The 21,549-nt window shown below is 41.6% G+C and overlaps 1 protein-coding gene across 2 annotated transcripts in view; it reads left to right on the top strand.

The window, feature by feature from the left end:
• GLIPR2 (GLI pathogenesis related 2) overlaps positions 1 to 16,011 on the top strand; it is a 32,736-nt gene extending 16,725 nt beyond the window's left edge. For both annotated transcript variants that reach the window (XM_041714676.2, XM_030265862.4), the window contains 4 exons: positions 2,426 to 2,534; positions 5,970 to 6,073; positions 12,892 to 12,969; positions 14,443 to 16,011. In XM_041714676.2, coding sequence (XP_041570610.1) covers positions 2,426 to 2,534; positions 5,970 to 6,073; positions 12,892 to 12,969; positions 14,443 to 14,603 — 452 coding nt within the window. In that variant the 3' untranslated portion in view covers positions 14,604 to 16,011. The remainder of the gene's footprint in view (positions 1 to 2,425; positions 2,535 to 5,969; positions 6,074 to 12,891; positions 12,970 to 14,442) is intronic.
• Positions 16,012 to 21,549: the final 5,538 nt, after the last annotated feature.

Below are 21,549 nucleotides of genomic sequence, written 5' to 3'. Positions count from 1 at the left end.
GAAATAGAGGCAAATACTTAACTATTGAGGAGCAAGCAACTGTATCTAATACCTTCAGTTGTTTTACTTATTAAGGTGTGTAATGATTCATGACCAAACTTAACTGTCTGGCAGTAGAAAATAATTTTTTTCTTGCAGCTTAAGCAGCTTACATGAAGGGAAAGAGGTACGTCTCCACAGCTGTTTGGGAAGCTGTTCCCATTTGGGTGGGAGCCTGAAAGCTCCCATTAACTCTCACTTTTAATGCCTGGCTTCTCAGTGTATGGAACACTGGTAAAATGGAAAAACTTAACACGCGTCCTGAAACAAATCTGAAATATATCTGGCACTTGGGCGTCCCTCTCCACACATCATCAGGCATGGGAAAAGCTGTACAGAGGGAGGTGGTTAGCACATGAGCTTGACTCACAGAAGATAAGCATTTCTATAGCAGCCACCTCTGAGGGAAGGGGAGGATGGAGGTTCTCCAGGGACAGCATCGCAGTGCCTGTTGCAGCTAGAAGCAACTCAGTTTTGTCCATGACTTGTTATCTTTGTAAGTCAAAAAAGTTAGTACAGAGCTACACTGCAGTATTTCTGTTAATCTATGGACTGAGCTCTGCAAAATCTGTATTTCAGTTGAATTTTTTTTTAAATTAGAATTTCAATTTTATGTTGTCATTGCGAGCAAATTATTTGGATAAAAACTTCCGTACTTGCAGGTCAGATTGTTTATCTATTCAGTTCTGAGTGGGTAGGATATTAAGTCTAGGTGATAACAGCCACAAGTTTAGCATGGTCTCAAGCAAAAAAAACAACCCAAAAAAACTAAAAAAACCACCCCAAAAAACTAGTCTGGAGTATGTAATGCAGCTTTCAAAGCTATATTTTTCAATGTCTGTAATTTGTAGGCTGTCTTAACATTTCCTTGCTGGAAGCTTGGACCCCCTGCATCAGGGGAGGGGGTGAATTTGATGTAGGCTTGCTTTCCTCAGTGACTTGTGATAAATGCTGTAGAAATTGGCTACCTCTGTAACAGAGCAGATGAGAGGTTTAAGACTCTGGCCTGATAGAATCAGTAAGCTGTGAGCTATGGTAGCAAGACTGATGGGGCAGGTTCATTAGCAAAAAGGAGTTTGTGTACTTGAATACCAGAATGGAGGTACCTGTTTTTCTGATGATGTGCAACTTGTGATACACAAAACTGAGGGAGAACTGAAGAGGAGGAAGGTGGTGGGCAGATGTCACCAGGTTCAACAGGGCTGCTGTGTTATACCAACAAACTGATACCAAAAAAGTTATTCTGAAAGCATATTATGGAGAATATGTTAGATATATGTCCACAATGACTCTCCAGTCAGGAAAGAGTCAAACCAGCTTCAGACTGTGTTCAAAAGTAATATGAAATGGTAATAGCTTTCTTGTATGCATTGGATACTGAGATTATATTAGGCTGCTATATTATCCCAGTGCTATTGAGGAAACTGGAGAGAGCTCCAAGAAAAACCAAAAGCATGAGAGTGAGCTGGGTAATCATCTTAGGAAAAATTTCTGAGACCAATGTGTGCAAACTGACAGCTCTATTGTGGGGAAAGTGGATCATTACAAACAGCAGAAGAGAATAATGCTAATACAGCAGAGAATGACTGATTTTAGTTGTCAGGATCAACTAGTGAGAGGAAGTTGTGAAATCCAAGGTTAATAACAGGAAACTCTTTCTAGTCATTGGATCTGTTTGGGTTTCCCAAGTGTCTTACAAGGAAAATGATGGTAGTCATGCTAACTGAGACACTCAGAAATGAAGCTGATGAGTCATTAATAAATATAAAGACCATGCCACAGTAGTTGTATCTTTCCTTACCACTTGCTGTTGTCAACATTTATTTGTGTTGAGCCAAATAAAGGTGCATTTTGAGATTTCTATGAATTTGTACTATAAAATGAATTAGAAGAATGTTGCATGTTTCCAAGTACTTGCAGAGATCTAAACATTTTAATATCTTCATTCTTTTTAGGTGGTACCCTGAATAATACAGACAATCCTTGCTTAGAGGAACAATCATTTGTATTTTTAATGCATCTTCTCGAAGGACTTAGTTGTTGCTTACTCTGAGATTGGAATGGTGATGCAGTACAGATATCTTAAAATGAAAGTCAGTCAAACAGATTTTGGTTTTGAACTGACAAACTGTTTGAACAACTTTAAACCACCTTGCTATTGAGGAAAGCAGTAAGGATCACAGTTTTCTTTAACCTTTGGTGAGTCTGTAGTTTCCCAATGGGAGTATCTGTTAGTTTGTTTCTGGATGGAAGTCAGTGGTTCATTTCATCCTGTGTTCTTCTGTCCAGCCTGCATCAGGGCTTAGGTACAGGGTATGTTTTTTCTGTCTTCACTAATGTCTATATTTTACAGACCTTTCCAATTTTTTTTAAAATTTGATTTCAGCTTCCAAACAATTTGCTGAAGAAGTCTTGAAAGTACACAATGACTACAGGAAGAAACATGGAGTCCCCCCATTAAAACTCTGCAAGAAGTTAAACAGAGGAGCCCAACAGTGAGTTCAGTCCTTTCTTTTCTCTAAAGAGATTTGTGACTCTTTTATCTGTTAGGTTTGACTGTGTTTACTTTTATCTGCTAGGTTTACTGTGTTTACTACTGTTTCATTTTGGCATGCTGATAACCAGTGAAGACTTACTGAGTAGAAAGCGAGGGACTCTCCTCTTTCATCTTCTCTTTTTCCATCCCATAGCTGTAGCTGGTCACATGGACACTTTTGTGGTCACAACTGTACAAATCTTTCTGGGAGCCTTTTTCACATGTGCACTACATCTGTCTGCATTGGTAGGTGTCTTCTGCAGAGGGCAGTTGTATAAAACATGCTCCACCACCACTTCTGTCAGATGAGGGATTGTCACCTGCAGGAGAATATCTACTCCTGCTGAAATAGAGAAAAAAGAACTTATTCATGGTAAAAAGTGGCAACTGGTCTAAGATCAGTAGAATCAGGAGGAAGTATTTTCTGATTAATTTATCTGTCTCGTCCAGCCTCAAATGTAAAAGTATTATATGTTCTCTGTTCTGTCAGGAAGGAAACATCTTGCCTCTACTCCAGTGTTGAAGTCTGCACAAGTTCTTCTCAGTCTAACATACAGTGAATCCATCTTCCTGCTCTCTGACTTGAATCTTCCTTACAGAAATTTGAGTCCAATACTGTTTGTCCTCTTTGCTATAGTTATGATAACCAGATTAATTCTCTTCTATTTACAGCAATCTTTTTCAAAAAGTAGATTTTATAATCTTCAATTTTTTTTCATGCTGATCCTCACAGTACAAAGAAGATAATAGAAGGAGCAAATGCTGATTAAACTATTTGGAAGATAAATTATACTAAATGGCGGGCAGTTTGATCCCTACTCTAGACATAAGATCTGCTCCCATTATCTTTCTACCACAACCACACAGATTTCTCTGTGCTGAGTTATTAGGAGCCAGAGATGCTGTAGTCTTTCCAGAACCTGATTTATTGTCCCAGAATGATGGGACAGAGATGTCACACAGATGAACTGTGTGGCTCCTAGATTTCTCCCAGGTGTTGTGCTGTACAACACACCATGTAAATGGCATGTGGACATGACCTCTGGCAGCAAGAAAAATCTTGGTGTTTTCACTTTTTTTTTTTTCTTTTCTTGACACACCATTATAACTGGATACAGTATTCCTAAGATATAGAAAGCCAGTGACTCATCCACCAACCTTGTAATCTGCTGGGGCTTTCCTTCTGTTCTTCTAAGGGTTTCTTTTTTTGTTTCTGTTTTTCATGCTCACAGTGAGTAAGAGATTTCATTGACTTGTCAATAGCACTTGTTTGGTCTCAGAAGTGCTACACTCAGTTTGAAGAAGTTGGCTTGTGTGAATAGTTCAGATTATTCTATCAAATATGCGTTGCTCCACATTTATCTCTAAGTGTGCTGTTGCCCTTGCTGGGTATTTTTAGATCCTTCAGAAATTCCTCACAGCCCTCTTTGGTCTCAGCTGATGCCCTGCTGCAATGAACAACAAAGAGAGGTTTCTCTTTGGTTGAGGTCTGTAACTTAAAAGACACATTCAGAGACAGGTAAAACTGGTTGATAGCAAGAACAAGAAATGTTTTGATCTGAATAAAAGACATGAAATTTAAGAAATCTCATATTTGTCAAGATAGATCTTGCATATTCTTAAATTAAAAGAGGAACTTCACCTTTTCTTTGAGTATATCCTATATATAGGACATATATATATATATTGTTGGTATGTGTTTAGATGCTATTCTCTCTGGGTGCTTTTCTTTGCTTCTCTACCTGTGTTGAAAATGGTGTGTTTCCTACTATTTTCAGGTCCAGTTACTGTGACAGGTGAACTGATTATTGGATCCTGGCTTTAACATGAGATGAGTCAGCCTCAGCAGGTGTCTGTTTATCTCTGACTGTAATGAAGCATAGGGTGATGATCTGAGATGAAAATCTCATGCTTTCAACTGCCTGAGCTGGAGTGGATTAATCACCTTTTGTCTCAAATCCCTGGCAGCTTCATCCATCTGCAATGTGTACTTAGTCTCAGTCCTGCCTCTAACTTGGGATATGAGGATCCTGAGAAAAATTACAGAACTGTAGAGATAGCATCTAAATATCCTTTAGTCCAGAATCTAGCAAACTGACAACTGACAAGTTTTCATTATTTCTAAATCAATGGATGTAGATGAATACTCTTTTTTTTTTTTTTTTTTTTTTTTTTTTTTTTTTTTTTTTTTTTGTGGGAGGATTAGGGCAGAAGGAAATTAGAACCTAATGACTGAAGTACTAGCTTGGGTCAAAATGTTCAGCTGCACAAAATTCATGTCTCTGGCAGATGCCAGTAATTCACGATTAGGGAAGGAGTAGGAGGACAAAACAAATGTGATCCTTCCCCTATTATCTTTTTCTGGAAATTACGGATTTATCCTGGACATCACCATTTTCCTAAGTAGTAAGTTGTATCCTCATTTATTTGTTGCTGTTGTTTAATATGCTGTGAAGATTCCTCCCCATATCCATACGCTGTTTTTGCCTCTCTCTTTTTCAAACTCACATGTGCTTTGGTGCCTGCATTATCCTGTGGCAATGACTTCTGCTGCACAGTGTAGAAGAAGAGCTTTGTCTCACTTGAATTTTAAATCTATGACCTGATGACTCTCTTTGTTGCCACTATAGGAAATAACAAATGGTCGTTCCAATTTCCCTATCTCTGTACTGAAGCCTTTCCAATGCTGAATAAAGAGAGTAATTGCTTTACCCATTATGTTCTTCTTAACCCTATTTTTCTAAGAAAATAAAATACATCCCACATTCACCCACATGTCAAATTCTATAGAAACAGTGCTGCTTATCCCTATGTTGGTTTACACAGTTGTTGCCTCAGAGTCTCCATGTGATCCCCTTCTCTTCCATCGTATTGCCTGGAACATTGCTCTTTTTTTGCAATTGACTTTTTTCTTTCATTTGTAAATGTAGGGGGTTTATGCTTGCTTTGACTGAATTCCCACATCTATTTTTTTTCCCAGTCTCACTGAGAACAATTAATTTCCTCCTGTGAGGGACTTAGAAATGCCAGGAGGTGGCACTTGTAGCAATTGCTGTAGGTACATCCCTTTCCACCCACAGCTGTGTTTGAGGATGGCCGTAGGATTTCCAGGTGCTGGATAAAATATGGTGCAAGGGGATCTGCCCTTTGATTTCTTCTAGGCCCTTCTCAGAATTTATACAGATACTCATGAAAGAGAAGGAAAACATGTTTTTCCTTTGCCTAACTCATTGGTCTATGTAACTTTAAAGCATCTCTGGCTTCAGGACTTTGCAACTTGACTTAAACCCATCATCTTCCAGCACAATTCTTTGCTTGCATATTCTTCTCTTCCTCCTCCTTTCTGCTCATTGCAGCTGTGGTCCCTAACTGAATGTGTGGATTCATTTGCTAGGTATGCAGAAGAACTGGCTACTACGAGGGTCCTCAAGCACAGCTCTGAGTCTGCTAATGGGAATTGTGGAGAAAACCTGGCATGGGCATCCTATGACCAATCAGGTGAGCTCTCTTCACTTGTTGACTCAGACACCTGATAAATCCCTTAAGTACTTTGGCTTGCATCTGGTAGCAAGGGTGCTGGAGTTTCCTCTATCTCAAAAATGTATCCAGCATAGCCCAGTCCAGGTTCCCTGGGGACAGGCTGGTGGTTTGCAGTCACCTATGTGTCCTGAGAGCAAGAAGCGTATGTGGGCACAGAGGGAGTATGGGATTGTGGTGGTGTGTTATGTCCCTTTGGAGGCAGGACTTGGCAGCTACGCTGCTCCCTGTGTCCCTGCTGTGGAGCTGTCTTTGGTGGTACTTGTGTGTTCATGCAGGAGAGAAGGAAGTCAACAGTGCCTCCTACTTCACCTTTATCCTTAGTTTGTCCCAGCCAAAGAGAGGTCAGCCCACAGCCCAGCTGTGGTGAGGGAAGTGGAAAAATGTCTCTTGCACACTGCACAGAAGTTCTTGTTTGTAGGGGCAAAAGCAGAGGACTGGACACCAAAGTGACAGTGGCTAATGTCCTTCCACTAGTATCTTCAAATGTGTCAGCAAACAGCTTTATGCCCTTTTTCATGACAACATTTTTGAAGACTGTTTTACTTCATGTATGTTCTGATTGCAAATGTAATTTGTAACTGGGAGCCTTTGATTTGGGTGCCCCAGGAGTTGAATTTTGGTCAGGCTGATAGCCTGTAGTGAGCCCTTGGCTGGAGAGAGATTCAGCAGGCTCTTTCCTCCTGCCTCCCTCCAGTGAGTAGGGCTCATGCCTCAGCCTGCTGGGACAGCAGGTGGGATGTATTAAAAGTGACCACTTGCTTTCTTTATTTCAGTCTACCCCTGGAATTTCCAGCACAGCCCCAAAGAAACAGAAGCTCTTTTCTGTAGGCTGGAGGCTCTGTTTGAAGGACCTGGAAATTTTTGTGAGTTTTAGTCCCAGGGATGCTGTTTGGTTCCTCTTCAAGTGCCAACTCTAGTCCAAATTTTCATGTTGAAAAAGAAACCCATGGTGGAAAAATACAATTTGATCTGCTCATATTTGGCATTCTGTCCCTTACAAGGGTGTGAGGAAAGGATTCGGAGCAGCATGGGAAAACACAGATGTATGGCAGAGTTTGCATAGTGGCTATGACTCACTGACTGAGCTTAGCTCTTTCTTGTTTGTGTTACTGGCCTGTGCTCCTTCCCTTGAGGTTAAACCACAGAATTCCCTTTTAGAGAGCTAGAAACATAACACACAAATCCTTCTACAAAATGTCTGTCTTTTCTCTGGATCTGGTCTGTTTTCTTCAATGCACCATTTCCATACATACACAACATACATAACTTTCCAGTTTTGTGAAGTTTTGCTGGTTTTTATCCACAGGACTAAATACCATGTTGAGAAAAATAAAGTACATCCTCTTGTTCTGTGAAACATTTCTACATTTCCAACAAGATCACTCGAAGTACCAGAATGAGAAAGCTAGTTCTTCAAAGGAAGTTATTTTCTCATCTAGGCTTAATCTTCACCTCTGAGGAGTTGGTTCATTCTTCCTCTTTTTCTCATATAGTTCCCTCTCGATAGTTAATTTGTACCCTGCTCAATGAGGCTGAAATTTGGATTAAGACATCCATTCAGGGACTTAACAAAGGCAGGCAGTGTCTTCTGGTTTCTTTCCCAGATAAAGCAAGACTCAATAAACCTCTAGAATTCTCTGTATTCTCTCTCAAAAAGTGACGCTGTTGTTTATTTTGGCTCTTGCTGAGTTTTGTAATAATGCCAGAAGATGTATTTCTTGTTTCAGGGAAGATTTAAGCTTTCAACTATAAAGCTGCCTAATATGACTCTTCCCTTGGTACAAGAATACCTTGAATTCTCTTCAGGATTTTAGAGTTACATAGCCTAAAGCTGTTGCTAGAAATATGTTTATCCCTGTAATCCAAGAAAGAGTTGACAGCTGTTTCCTCCCTCCAGTCCTGCAGGAACTGCTCTGTGGCAGACTTTTCTTTGTCTGTTCAAATAAGTGAGCTGTCATCTGCCACTAATGCGAGAGACTGCAGCCTGCCTTGGCAGCTGTGCTATGTCAGGCTTCACAGGATGCCTCATCTCATTTCTCGTGTGTTGGGAGGCTGAAGGCAAGCACTGGATGTCTGAATTCTGTTTGGGATGGCTGGTGTGGCTGAAAAGAACATGCCCTCTTGCTGGTGGAAGCACTATGGTTTATAAACCCTAGAGAGTTTGTAAGAGAAATCCAGTCAGCTATCCCCCAAATCTGTCATGGGAGGAATTTGGGTCTCCTAAGGCTGGGACTAGTGTGCAGAACAGCACAAGCACTGTCTGTCCAAGCCCTGGAGGAGTGTGCTCTGACTGAAGGCCTGTCTTGATGTATCTATTGCTGTCTAACTCCAGGCTCATACCATAGTGTTAAATAAAGTAAAATAAAGTAAGGACCTGCATGAGAGATGATGAAATCAGAGAATTATTTCCAAAAGCCATTGGTATGACTTTGGTCTAGGCAGATACTTTATTTCAAAGGCAATGTTAAATCTACCCTCTATCCCCTGACTGGTCAAAAGAATGTTGTGAAAACTTAGTTTTTAAGTAGATCACCAAGGTGCTGTCCATTTGCAGAGAAATATGGCCTGTGTGATTCTATTAGAATGTTGGATTACTTGAGGATTTAAGCATTCTTTGGTATGAGCAGAAACAGTAAGGCTGGGCCCAGAGGAATTAACTGGGCCCAGTTGAGGTGAGCTAAATACAGGAATAGGGCTGCCACAGCATTGTGTTCCCAATGGTGACGCTGGGAATGTGTGTCCAGTCTTGCCCAGGCTGGGAATGTGTTTCCAGCCTTACACAATATATTGTGGATATGTGTTTATGTGCAGAACAGCACAAATAGATGCAGTCAGTATTAAAATGAACAGCACCAGTGGCCTCTTCCTCTTTCCTTTTCCGTCTGATTCCAATATATGTTACTGGAGTATATGTAAGTAAATTAATGTAGTATATAGAAATACAAATACCTATTTCTCAGTAAATGATTTAAAAGTAGATGTAAAGTATCTTGTACAGTGTTAAATTACCTATGTTTATATACATGTATATAATAGAAATAGAATTCCAGTGTGGATCCCAGCAGTAACTGAGCTCAGACACTGTCTGCCCACTAGCTCTCCCTGGATTCCGATCTCCCCAGTAGCTTGCACCTGGACACACCAATTCCTGAGTCTGCAGTTCCACTCCAGTCGCCAGCACAGTGCATCTCACACACGCAGGTCCCTGGCTGCTGATCAGACCCACCCTGCAATGGCCATTCACTTCTGCAGCTCCCCTCAGAGCACTTCACCTGCTCACCAGCTGGTCCCTCTTGTGGTTTTCTGGTGCTCCAGTTGCTGGCCCCACCCAGAGGTCCCTGCAACCCTTGGTCTGGTACCAGTTGTTAGTGCTCACCCCGTCAACATCCACACAGCTCCTCACCCAGGAGAATAGCTAAAAATGACATTTAATGCACGACAGCACAGCTGATAAGATGCAAAGCATGGACAAGTCACTGCTTGCATGCAGTGGCCCCTTGATAATAAGGAGGACATAATTTAGACTGTTAGTCCTACATATGGACTGAGCCCACATGGTCACTCCTCTGACCCTCTCAGGAATCTTGAAGCACAGTCAGTGTGGCCACGTTGCAAGCATGTATCTTGTGCAAATAAAATCAAATCACTGTGCTGATTCTGGTCCTAGTCTTGGGCAAAACTATACTTGGATGTTAGTTCAAGGATTGTTGCGCCAAGTTTTCACCTGAGGAAGATGACTGAAACTCATTAGATTGAGATTCAGCCTGTTCTGAAATGAATGTCTAGTAAACCTAGCTGAGCAGGTCATTAGTGAGCTGTCTCTCCTGGGAGAAGGGTGGAGTCAAACCGCGTTTCCATAGTGAAAGTGTTGAAACTCTGAGCCTAGTTTACAGCAGTGCAAAGAGGAAGAGTGATAAAAAAGCCCAGCAGAATATTTACTAATCAGTTCCACAAGCAGAGCAACAGTTCAAGCTGCAGTTCTGACTGCAGGGCACATCCATGTGCTTCTTGAGAGGAGTAAACTTTATCATTTCTGCTCTGATCAGGAATGTGAGCCATTTCTTTTCTGCTTTTTTCCTTCTGACTGAAGAGCATTTTGAACTGTAACCAACTTCCTTTGCTTTGGGGGAACTTTGGGAGCAGGGCGAGCTGTTTTCAATGGAACATTGAAAAACAATCAAAACGGACCCTAAATAGGACTGCATAATTTATTCCATAATACATTTAAATGGAAATATTGTGGTCAGTTTTCTGAACTAGTAAGTCTGAGGATGCAAGTTGCTGCTAAAGCAGGTAGGCTCAGTGCACTCCTGACCCTTGTGCTGTTTTCTCTCTGGAAGCCTGGAGGTTACTGGGTTCAAAACAGGGGTTTTCCTTGGTCCCTTGTGTGCCAGCTATTACTCTCAACACTGGTTTGGCTTGTGTCCCATCAGGGCATTGTCTTTGCTCCACAAAGGGAAAATAATCAGAATAGAAGTATTTCAGAGGAAAGAGAGTCTGTTTAATCGATTGCTAGGTACCTACCTGTCTTCTCACAAAGTAATAACTTCCACTTTGCATTCCCCCTCACTTCCTGTGCCATGTGACAGGTACCATTCATTGCCTTCGCTTACAGGACGCTTCTTTAACGTGATTTCAGGACAGAGTTTGTTGAAAATTGCCTAGTCCATTGGTGACCTTCTCTTTTGCATGAAAAAAGTCAGTCTTTATTTTCTCACAGTTTATGAGGCCATGACTCTTTTAATTCAAGGATGATGACAGCAATGCTATATAATGAAAACTTGATCCAGCATGTGAAAAATGTAGAACAGTGATCAGTTTCTCAGCTTTAACTGCCTGGCCTCAGTCAGTTGAAAGCTTTCATCCTTGAAATCTGGGAATTAACACATGATAGACTGTGCTAACTATGCTCATTGTCTTTCAGGTATAGGATTGAGGCAGTCTTACCTGATGCCATTTCTATCTCTCTTGAATTAAAAAGAAAACAATTTTTTAAATGATAGTATTATTTTAATTAAAAGCAAATTAATTATGAAGAGAAAGTGTTTGTCCAAACTTCCATGTGCCCTGCAATACTTGCATTTTGTAGATTTTAAGTTCTGTCACATACAGCCTAGAGCTACAGTAAGCAGAGTGGGAGTGACTTTCTCTTAAATACTATATTACACTGATACATTATATACAGAGTGAATAAATACCTGGCAGCAGTGAGAATTCAGTCCTACATCTGCTAAAATCTTGCTTATGTGGTACATTCACTTCAGCACTAGTACAGATAAAATACATGGGCTTCATAAGGCCTGATATGTCAGCAGTCACCTTCTGTACTTCTGTTACAGCCAGCTTACCACAAACCCATCTAAATCCTTCAAAGCTATGAAATCTGGAGTGGGACAGGATGACCTGATTGATTTGTTGTGTGGTTTTTTGCTATGTGCTTTTTCTTTCCCCTTGTATTGCATAAAGGTCACTATTTGCATTTTATTTTAGCCTTCATTTTAACTCTAGTGTAAGTAAGAAAGGAATAAGTATGTGTTACATACTTCAACCATAATACAGGTCTACTGGTTTTGTTTTTCTGGTGCAAGGAGAGAAGGAAAAGAAAAGCCAATTGCTGTTCCTGAAACTTTGGGAGGAAAGAGATGTTTTGTTACCTTTCTATGTAGAAAAAAATATTTACTCTACTAAGCACTATTCCTAACAACCAGTGTGGCATGTAAGTTCATAGTACTTCAAGTTCATAAACCTCTCTAGAGATAGCACTTCATTGAATATTTGCTTATCAGCTGGGGCTCTGACAACCAGCTTGCCAGGCTAACAGCATCATCCTTTTAGCTGGCTTCAGTCATAACAAACTGAAGTTTAAGGAAGTTAACACGGAGTCTGACTTCCAGAAGTGCACAAGTTTAAGACTTTTTGCTGTGAAATAGCAAAGCATGACTCATTGTTCTTCTGCAGCCAACAGTCCACCAGGGACCAGCATTCTTCAGGATGGCAGGCTTAACAGCTTTGGCAGCTTGCTTTGAAACCTCCTGGCCTTGTGTGGATGATGCATCCTGGAACGCAAAGCAGGCACTTAATTATTGAGGTTGCTCAGGGAAAAACCTAACCCCTCTCATCCCCCTGGTGTTTGGCACAAGAATTTCCTAACAACCAGTAATGGAAAACAAGTAACATTTGACATTTGTCTGCACTGCATCTGCAGTTTTGGGTCTGAGCTACATCCCTGGCTGTAGTCATAGTCCTTATGCAGCTGTTGTCAAGGAAAGCCTTGGGTGGGATGAGACAATGCTGGACACATAGGCTTCCACACAGAAACAGCTCCTAAGTATGAATATTTGAGGTTTCTGTAGTACTCCAGATTATAGTGCCTCAAAATGGGCCCTCACAATGGCTTAGTGCTAGGTAGACACCTCTAAAAATAAATACAGTCAGAAATATTCAATGCTGGTGAGAACATGGGAAACTAAAAAGACATCAGAAATTTAATTTTTCTTTGGTTTACCTGGAGCTGGAAGGGGTAAACATCCACAGGTGTGACCTTTTGCTTAGAAAATCTGGTACACTTAGGCATTTTCAAACACATTTCAAGAGGAAGAAGCTGGTGCAAGCTGTATGTATAAACCTGATGACAGGAGCACTTATCCAAGATGAGGCAGATGTCTTCATTACCTTCCAAGCTCTAAGTTATAAAAGATCTTACTGGCCAGGCTGTAAGTGAGCTACACTTTTGTGTTTATGTCATGATTCTGCAGCACGTTTCTTTTGTCTTTCAGGAAAAGATGTGGCTGATAGATGGTACAGTGAAATAAAAAATTACAGCTTTCAAAACCCAGGGTTTTCTTCTAGGACAGGTAAGTTCAGACTGGGAACTGTCTCTTCAAAGATGAAACTTCTACTATTATGCTAAAAAACTTTTACAAAAGTGTAAAAAAACCCTGAGAAATTAGAAAATGAGCAAAATTTGTAGGGTTTTTCAGTACTGCGTTTTTCCTCTGACTTCGAAGTTTTGAACAGGCAACTTATTTTTAAGGGAAATTAATTTGCAAGAAATACTAAATTAGAATCATTTAGGAGTCTTACTAAATGTACTGTGTTGCTTAAATTGACATGTGACTTCTGCTGAATTATATCACTCTACTCACAGAGATCACTTCAGCTAATTTGGAGACTGGGAACAGGTCATTGGCTGCATATTAACAATCTAGTGCAAAATGTATTTGAGAATGTTGTTCCTTAAATAATGCTCAAGCAAGAGAGGCACCTGACCTTGTTTCAGATTAAGAAAATTAGTCTTTTCTCCCTGACTTTGGGATCAGCCTATGCATAGTGGGAACAACAATGTAGGGGTGGCTATTAAATTAGGCAGAAGAAGCAACAGAAACAGTGGGGATTTTTTAAGAGTTGCACATGCAAACACATGGGGGAGTATGAGGCAATTAAAGCAAATGAATAATAGTCACTCTCAGAGCTGCTGTTCACACTGCAGGGAGTACAGACTGTGATATCTTTGTCAAATTTTACATCAGATACTTATCAAGCTACTTCTTTCACGATTCTCTTGCTACATGTTCTTATTTGGATACAGAACATGGAAATGGGAATAGTAGCATGGAAAACAGATCAGGTTACAGGTTTTCAAGACAAAATGCTAGAATCACAGAATAATGAGGTTGGAAGAGACCACTAAGATCATCAAGTCCAACCTATACCCTAACACCACAACTAGACAATAGCACCAAGTGCCATGTCCAGTCTTTTTTCAAACACATCCAGAGATGGTGATTCTACCACCTCCCTGGGAAGACAATTCCAGTATTTTATTAATCTTTTGGTGAAATATCTTTTCCTAATATCCAACCTATACCTTCCCTGACACAGCTTGAGACTGTGCGCTCTCATTCTGCCAGTTGCTGCCCGGTGGAAGAGACCAGACCCCACCTGACTACAACCTCCCTTCTGGAAGTTGCAGACAGTGATAAAATCACCTCTGAGTCTCCTTTTCTCCAGGCTAAACACCCCCAGCTCCCTCAGTCGATCCTCACAGGGTTTGTGTTCCAAGCCCCTCACCAGCCTCGTTGCCTCCTCTGGATGCGCTCAGGTGTCTCAGTGTCCTTCCCAAACTGAGGGGCCAGAACTGGGCACAGCACTCAAAAGTAGGGTAGTAGTAGAGTTAGGGTTCCTTTTCATGTCCTTAGCTTGTTCTCATGTTACACAAAGAAGCAGCTGTATATTGTTCTTTTTTCCCCCAGCACCTCACATGTTAAAGGAAATGTTACAGATTTAGTATCTAAAGGGAATGTTTATATTTCTCTCTCTTTCTTCAGGTCACTTTACAGCAATGGTTTGGAAGAACACAAAAAAGATGGGAGTTGGAAAGGCATCTGCTAGTGATGGCTCAACGTTTGTGGTGGCTAGATATGATCCAGCTGGAAATGTGGTAAATCCAGGCTATTATGAAGAAAATGTTCTTCCTCCAAGAAAATAACTTTATTTTTTTTAAGGTAGTCTTATTACTTAATGACAAGTGAATTTGGATTTGGACCTAACAGTGTTGAAATGAAGCCCAATTCAATGAAATCTCCTCTTTGATACTTCTGTTCATGTCTCAGTGTGCAGGAAACAATTACATTTTGCTTGAGTCAATCTGCACATCAGGCCCCTTCTGTTTATGAGGGAACCTCAATTTATTTGAGGATGAACTATAAGCAGCATTTCTGAAGGATAAAATGGGGAAGATTTTTTTCTAATTGTTTGCATGAGCTCTGTGTCAGCATGTGAGTAAGCACATGTTGGATGTCTTTTTTTTTTTTTTTTTTGAACAAACAAATGTATAGCTTTCTGTAAACTGAAGATACCAGCTTGTAATTATATTGTGTACTCCCAACTGTCCAGCACTTTTTAATAACTGTACCTTGGTTGCTCTGTCTTTACCTCCTGCTGTTGTGGGACCTACTCTCTGCAGATGGAACATATGCAAAACTTCCTGTATGAAAGGTACATGTGTAAAATGTAGTGGAATTCAGACCTGTGTGTTTTTATTAAGAGGCTCTCACAGAACACTAAAAGGCTGCTGGCAAAACTGTGGCCATCAAGCAAGCTGTAACTAATGCATGATCTAAAAGAAAACCCCTAAGGTTTTAAAATCTCATTTTAGATGCTGATAAATAAAATATGTTTGAGATTAGTATATTTTTCGTTCAAAGTGTATCCTACAGTTTACAGTATGTACCTTGTATTATAATCAAATTGTTTACTTTCATTGCATAAAAATAAGATTCTACTTTTTTTATATTTATGCACAAAAAAGTTTATCTGATGGTGTACTTTGGATTTTATTTCTCAGTAACTTATTTTTATTTCCTGAGGAATATCTCTTAAAGGTGTCATGCTATACAGGCAATAACATTCCAAAATCATCTCATCTCCTTTAATAATGTAACAGTAGGGGTATTCACATTGTCATAATTAAGAGATGTATGCTCTTTATTCATATTATTCAATAATAGTACTATTTCACATGCTGGATTGATGCCTTGAAAACAATGAAGATTTAATTTCCTAAAGAACAAGCCAAGCAAAAATTCTGGGGACACTCTTATCTCTGATTAAATGTGGATTGGGCCATTTTGGCATACTCTTCTACAATTTGGGGGTTTGTTTTCTTTACAAAAGTTTCTATTGACTTTTGCTGGGATTCTGTATGCCATAATCTGGTTCATGGACAGTGCCATGACAGAAATACTTTTTTTTGTTTACACAGTTGTAATAAACTTCACTCTTATGGCTTGATTATTTGTCACTGTGATGCTGTTTGTTACAACTTTTTTGCTGTAACCAAGAATTTGACACGTATCATGAACAACTGAAAAATAAATATTTTTGAATATGAACTACTCAAGCCTTTGCTGTTACCTGATTCTTTGTCGAATAATCATAAAATTTTATTTCCAGGACATTAACCTATGACATTATTTCTTTCGTAACATGGGGGGAAATAAAAGCAGCAACTATTATAGTCCATGAAAGGAAGAAGAGACCTTCTAAGAGAGGCTGAATCATGCAGCAGGTCCGTAAAGAAAACCCACTCGACTCCCACTCAGGTGTGTGTGTGTTTCAGGAACTGCAGCCTTGGGGCCTTCCTCCCCTCAGCCCTCAGCTGACAAGAAAGATGGGAATGAAAACAGAACTTTCTATAAAAAATAACAGGCTTGCTGCAACTGACGTAAAGTTAAATTCTGATGTTAAAGAAATTGGCAGTATTAAAAAAATCTGTTTTTTCTAATGACTTTTATGCTATTGGCCCTATAATTCCTTGAATGATTGATGCAAAACTGTACATGTTGTAGTTGAGTGAGTCAAGTCAGAATCTTGGCTGCCACCTAGGTTTTAAGTTCAGAGAGACATGGGAAGGTAGATAAAGAGAGAAAACAAAACAAAAACAAGGCTTTACTTATCTTTATTTAAAATGATAACGGCAGGTGGACGTCTGGACATTTTTAGACAGACCATCTTGAGAGGGCAGCAGAAGTAACTGGACTTGGAAAAAACACAAAGCCACTCAAATAGCCTCAGTGCTTGCTTCATGCACTCCACAAAGAGTCCGTGCAAGTATGATTGTAAGGATTAAAAACTCCCAGACTGTTAATTTATTTTTTCATGACCCAAGACTGTGATGCTGATACCTTCTGCAAATGAACTCTGGCTGTGCTACAAACCATGGTGTATGTAGGAGTCCAAATGCAAAGGGAAGGGTAATGTTGCTGATGCGACTCACCCAAAAGCCATATGATTTTTTGGAATTGTACACTGAACCTTGACTTGCCAGCGTAGTATTAAAAAGGCTCTGTGTGCCCCACCGTACCACATCTTGGAGAGTTGTGGATGTTGGGAGGTGGCAAAGAAAGGTTATCTCCTGTCAGGTTAGAACAAAACAAGATGTTCCTCAGAGTTTTAGAGGTAGAAGCAACATTTGCCCTGGGAACAAAGAAAAGGCTAAGCTGCGAAAAATACCTGTTTTCTAAGGTCTTTTTGGAGAAAGAGGAGGAATACTTGTTGGTCTGAGGCTTAATTTCTAGTCTTCTAGTTTAAATCATAACAGAGCATTTGCGGAAGTATTGGGATTGGTCTTTAAAAGATGCTGAAAAAGAAAGTCTGCATTAAGCATTTTCAATTACCAGCTTCCCTCCGTGACCTCCCCGAAAGAACAAAATCTCTTCCTGAGGAGACTTGAGGCTGTTGGTTGACAAGGAGTTCAGCATGACCCGACAAATGGGCAATCCAGAAAGACAACGCCGTCCTGGGCTGCGCCCAAAGCAGTGTGGCCAGCAGGGCAAGGGAGGGGATTCTGCCCCTCCGCTGTGCTCCGGGGAGAGCTTCTGCCTGCTCCCAGGGTACTGCATCCCTGGAGCATCGGAGGCCTCTGGTGTTAAAAGGGTGTGGGCCTGCTGGACTGAGCTCAGAGGAGGGCCATGAAGATGATCAGAGGGCTTTCTTCTCCTGTGAAGACAGGCTGAGAGAGGTGGGGCTGATCAGCCCGAAAGAGAGAAGGTGCCTAGAAGACTTTGTAGATTCTTCCAGCGCGTAAAAGGGACCTGCATGAGAGCTGGAGAGGAACTTTCCACCAGGGCACGTAGTGATGCGGGGAATAGCTTTAAACTGACAGCAGGTGTGTTTGGATTAGATATTAGGAAGAGATTCTTCACTGACAGCAGGCTGTCTAGGGAAACTGCGCGTACCCCCATCCTTGGAAGTGTTCCAAGCGGGGCCGGATGGGGCTGACGAGGAGGACTGTAACTCGATGATGTTTAAGGTTCCTGCCAGCCCGAACCGTGCCGCGGTTCCGCGGTCAGCTCTCCCCTCAGCGCAGTACGCGGTTTGCCGCCTCGGGCCGCCCGCCTTTCCCAGCCCCGCCCGGCGCTGCCCGGCAGTTCCCCGGCGCGGCCCGCAGGGGGCAGCCGAGCCCCGCGCGTCCGCCCGGCCCCGCCGCTCCGCCCCGGCCGAGCGCTCCTCACGCCGCGGCAGCCGGGGGCTCTGCTGCACCAATTTGACTGAAAATGCGGCTTGGAAGGGGATTAACTGAGCCCACCCAAACGCACAGTGAGATAAAGTGATGGGACCAAGGAAGGGCTTTATATTCTGCCCTTTTTTTTGGTGAGCCCGGTGTCTGCACCTGTAGCTACGGCTCGGGGGCTGCAGGTCCACCCGCACCTGCATCCAAAATCCACATTCAGCTGTCAGAAAACAAAGCAACAATATAGAAATTCACAAAAAGCTGGCGTTTATTTAAGTGTCCTGGCTGACACAGCTCCCGGGGTTGTTTTGTAGCCCTGCCTTAATAGCTAAACGTCCACTCTGGCCTTAGGCATGGGGAGAAGGAGGTGCTGAGTACCTGAACGTGTACTGATGGATGTCTGTCGATGTGTCGGGAGTAGCAGAGCACAGAAGTTGGAATCACTGCCTGGAACACTGCTTCAGGGCAGCTTGGCTGGACCTCTAGTACTTTCTCCCATCTGAGGGAAAGCTGTGTCCTTCCAGGCTACAGGGGATGCAGGTGGCTTCCTCACTCCTCCTGCCTCCACTTTTCTTCATTCCCCACCATTTAGTTAGGCTTTCTGCAAAACAGAGAAGCTTTCTGCAACAGAGAGTTGGCTTTTTTGTGGGATTGCCAAGAAGGGCTCATTTGCCTTATGACAGTGGCAAACTGCTGTGCAAATTTACCTATCCTGTATGTTTCTTACCCAAAGCAAACAGCTTAGAGTGCCTGGCATGCTTTGTGTCTGTGCTGTACACTGGCTGAATCTCCTCTTAAAAGCCCCAATACAAAAACTATGCCAAGTGAAAGGAGCATGAAGGGATTTCCCCCTGCCCTTCCATCACAGATACCTTACCAAATTCCTTGCTCCAGACAGTTAAATTGTGGGAAATGTGTTGAGTCACCATCCCTAAAGATATTTAAATCATTCAGAGTTTAGGGCCATGGTTTAGTGCTGGAATTGGCAGTGCTGGATTCATGGCTGGATTTGATAGTCTTAAAGGTCTTTTCCAACATAAAAGATACTATGTTTCCCTGTTTCTATGAATTGTTTCTCCAACAAGCCGGCTATTTCTCTCCTATATTTGATAATTAGTGACATATTGTGTCCCTTTTGGCTGCTTGCCCACTTCCCTTGACAAGTGCAGAGCTTGCATGTAAAGCTCAGAGAGTCTTATGCAATTATTTTGGTTTGTGTCGTCTCTCTTTTCCTCGGTTGGGAATTGCTAGTGAACACAGTGCCTTCAGGCTGTAATTTCCTGTTGCATATTTTCTGAAACCATGTGAGGGATTGTTCCTGATGAGCTTTCCAGGAGCCTGCTACAATTGAACTTGTCTAATTATCAGCCAGCTATAGCCTTCAGCTTCTTGCCACCCTTTTTCTCTTGTCGTTCAGGATTGTTTTATTTCCCCCTCCTGGGATTTGAGTGCTAATATGGATCATGGAGTCTCTGACAGTAGGTGTCACAAGTTTGTCTGGGTTAGCACACAAAAATGTCAGGAAGAGAGGGCTCTTAGCAGTAGGGATGCTTCATAAAGGGTTTATATGGTGCCTGTATCTTTGACCAGGGCTTACCAAAGGATAGTCCAGGAGACAGCGATGACTGCTCATGAGTGTATCACCCTTATGCTACTCTTCAGTAAGGACATGATCTGGTGGGCAGAGGTCATTGTGAAATTCCTAGGGCTGAAGGAAGTGCAGGTGGCCCAAAGAATATGGGAGGATTGACAGAAATGTCAGCAGGACTTCCAAATATCTTCTGTGCATGTCTGGTTTGTGCAGTGGAGCAGACGGAGGAGATGCCCCAGCTATGCCTGAAGTGAGTTGAGGACTCGTAGGGCTGGAAACATCATTCAGCAGCACAGAGCTGGTTTTGACAGACCTGTGTACCAACACACCCTGCCTCCCACACACTCAGCTGAAAGGTACACCATTCCAAGGAACCTGATCATACTTTCTGGCGGCTGCTTTGTTCCTGAACAAAGTATTCAGTGCCATGTATCCAGGCATGTTTCTATGAGCTTTCTTCTCAGCTGTCTGTTTTCCCAGCCTCCTGCATGCAGTGCTTCAGGACTTTGTGGGGCCATGCTCTAGCCTGCAGAAGCCTCACTAGGAAGAGTCAGCCTGAAGGTGGAGTTTCCTTCTTTTCTGAGAACTTAGGTAGAAAGAGGCAATTTATGACTGTTTGTGGAGCTGGGTATCTATCCAAAGGAGGATGCTGGGATCCTTGCCCTGGTTTTATGTGGTGTAAATGGCCAGGAGTGGTCTGTAATAGCTTTGAATTCCCCTCTTCTGATTGCTGAGATATTTCCTTCCCAAAACTTCAGTTGGCACTCTGGCACCCTCAGGGTCTGCGGCCACTCTGGATAAGGAGAGATATTGTCATGAATTCCCCAAAGGAACATGGTCTTCTGGAGGCAGTGGTATTCAGAGCTTTCAAAAGATCATCTTGAAAGGCAGCTTGGATGATCATCTTTCTTTTCCTCAGCCCCTGGACTGCCAGCTTTGTGCTGTCAAAAGGCTCTGCTTTATATTGCTGTACCTTTACCACGCTTGCTGGCACGGTATTTTTCACACAGCATCTCTGTTCCTCTTCTCCTTCAAATAATAGGATTTAATGAGCAGAACTGACTATTTGTGTTTATGTATAAAACCTCCCATGCATTTATCAAGGAGATGTCCAAAAGCTTTGGAAAAACAAGAATAAAAAAATATTTTCTTTCTCTGTCTTGTAAACTTCTATAAAATTGAATTCAAGAACAACTCAGTGATTGTTTCTCCCTTGCTATACTGGTTTCAGTGTGCTGCTGTACTCAGAAAATGCATTATATATGTTAGCAATTGTTTCTTTATGCCCATCACAATAGCTGAGGAGTTAAAATTGCTAATGATCTTTCCAGCAGCCTGGCTATTTTTCAGCTGCTCACTGAGGCCATTAATCAACATACCCAGGACCGCTTGAGCAACATTTGCTGGCAATTAACCTATGGGTATGGGATTTTTTTTTTTTTTTTTTTTTTTTTTGCTATTACATTTCTATTCTAGTCTGCCCATCAAATAAAAGATGTATTCTAACATTGCTTTTGCTAATTGAAGAGTATAGAAAATAAAAGTTCTCAGGCCTACATGGACCAGCTTGATAAAAGAAAAGAGGGAATCCAATATGCTGCGAAAATGTTACATTAAATACTTTCTCAGGTTGCTGAACATTACCTGATCTCTTGCTTTCTACTTGTTCTCCCTACTATTATATAGATGATAGAATTGACTTCCAAGATGCATTGCTTTTAGTTATTATTTCAAAATAATACTGATTGAAATACTCCACTGGGGAGAAAAGGAACTGTGTATGTGTTCCCCTGACCTTTACACTGCCTTTACACTCTGATGCCACTGAGT

The sequence above is a fragment of the Taeniopygia guttata genome, chromosome 2, assembly GCF_048771995.1.
Source record: "Taeniopygia guttata chromosome 2, bTaeGut7.mat, whole genome shotgun sequence".
Lineage (NCBI taxonomy): Eukaryota > Metazoa > Chordata > Aves > Passeriformes > Estrildidae > Taeniopygia > Taeniopygia guttata.
Note: the sequence above shows the minus strand (reverse complement) of the source record. Positions and strands in the feature narration are given on the sequence as shown.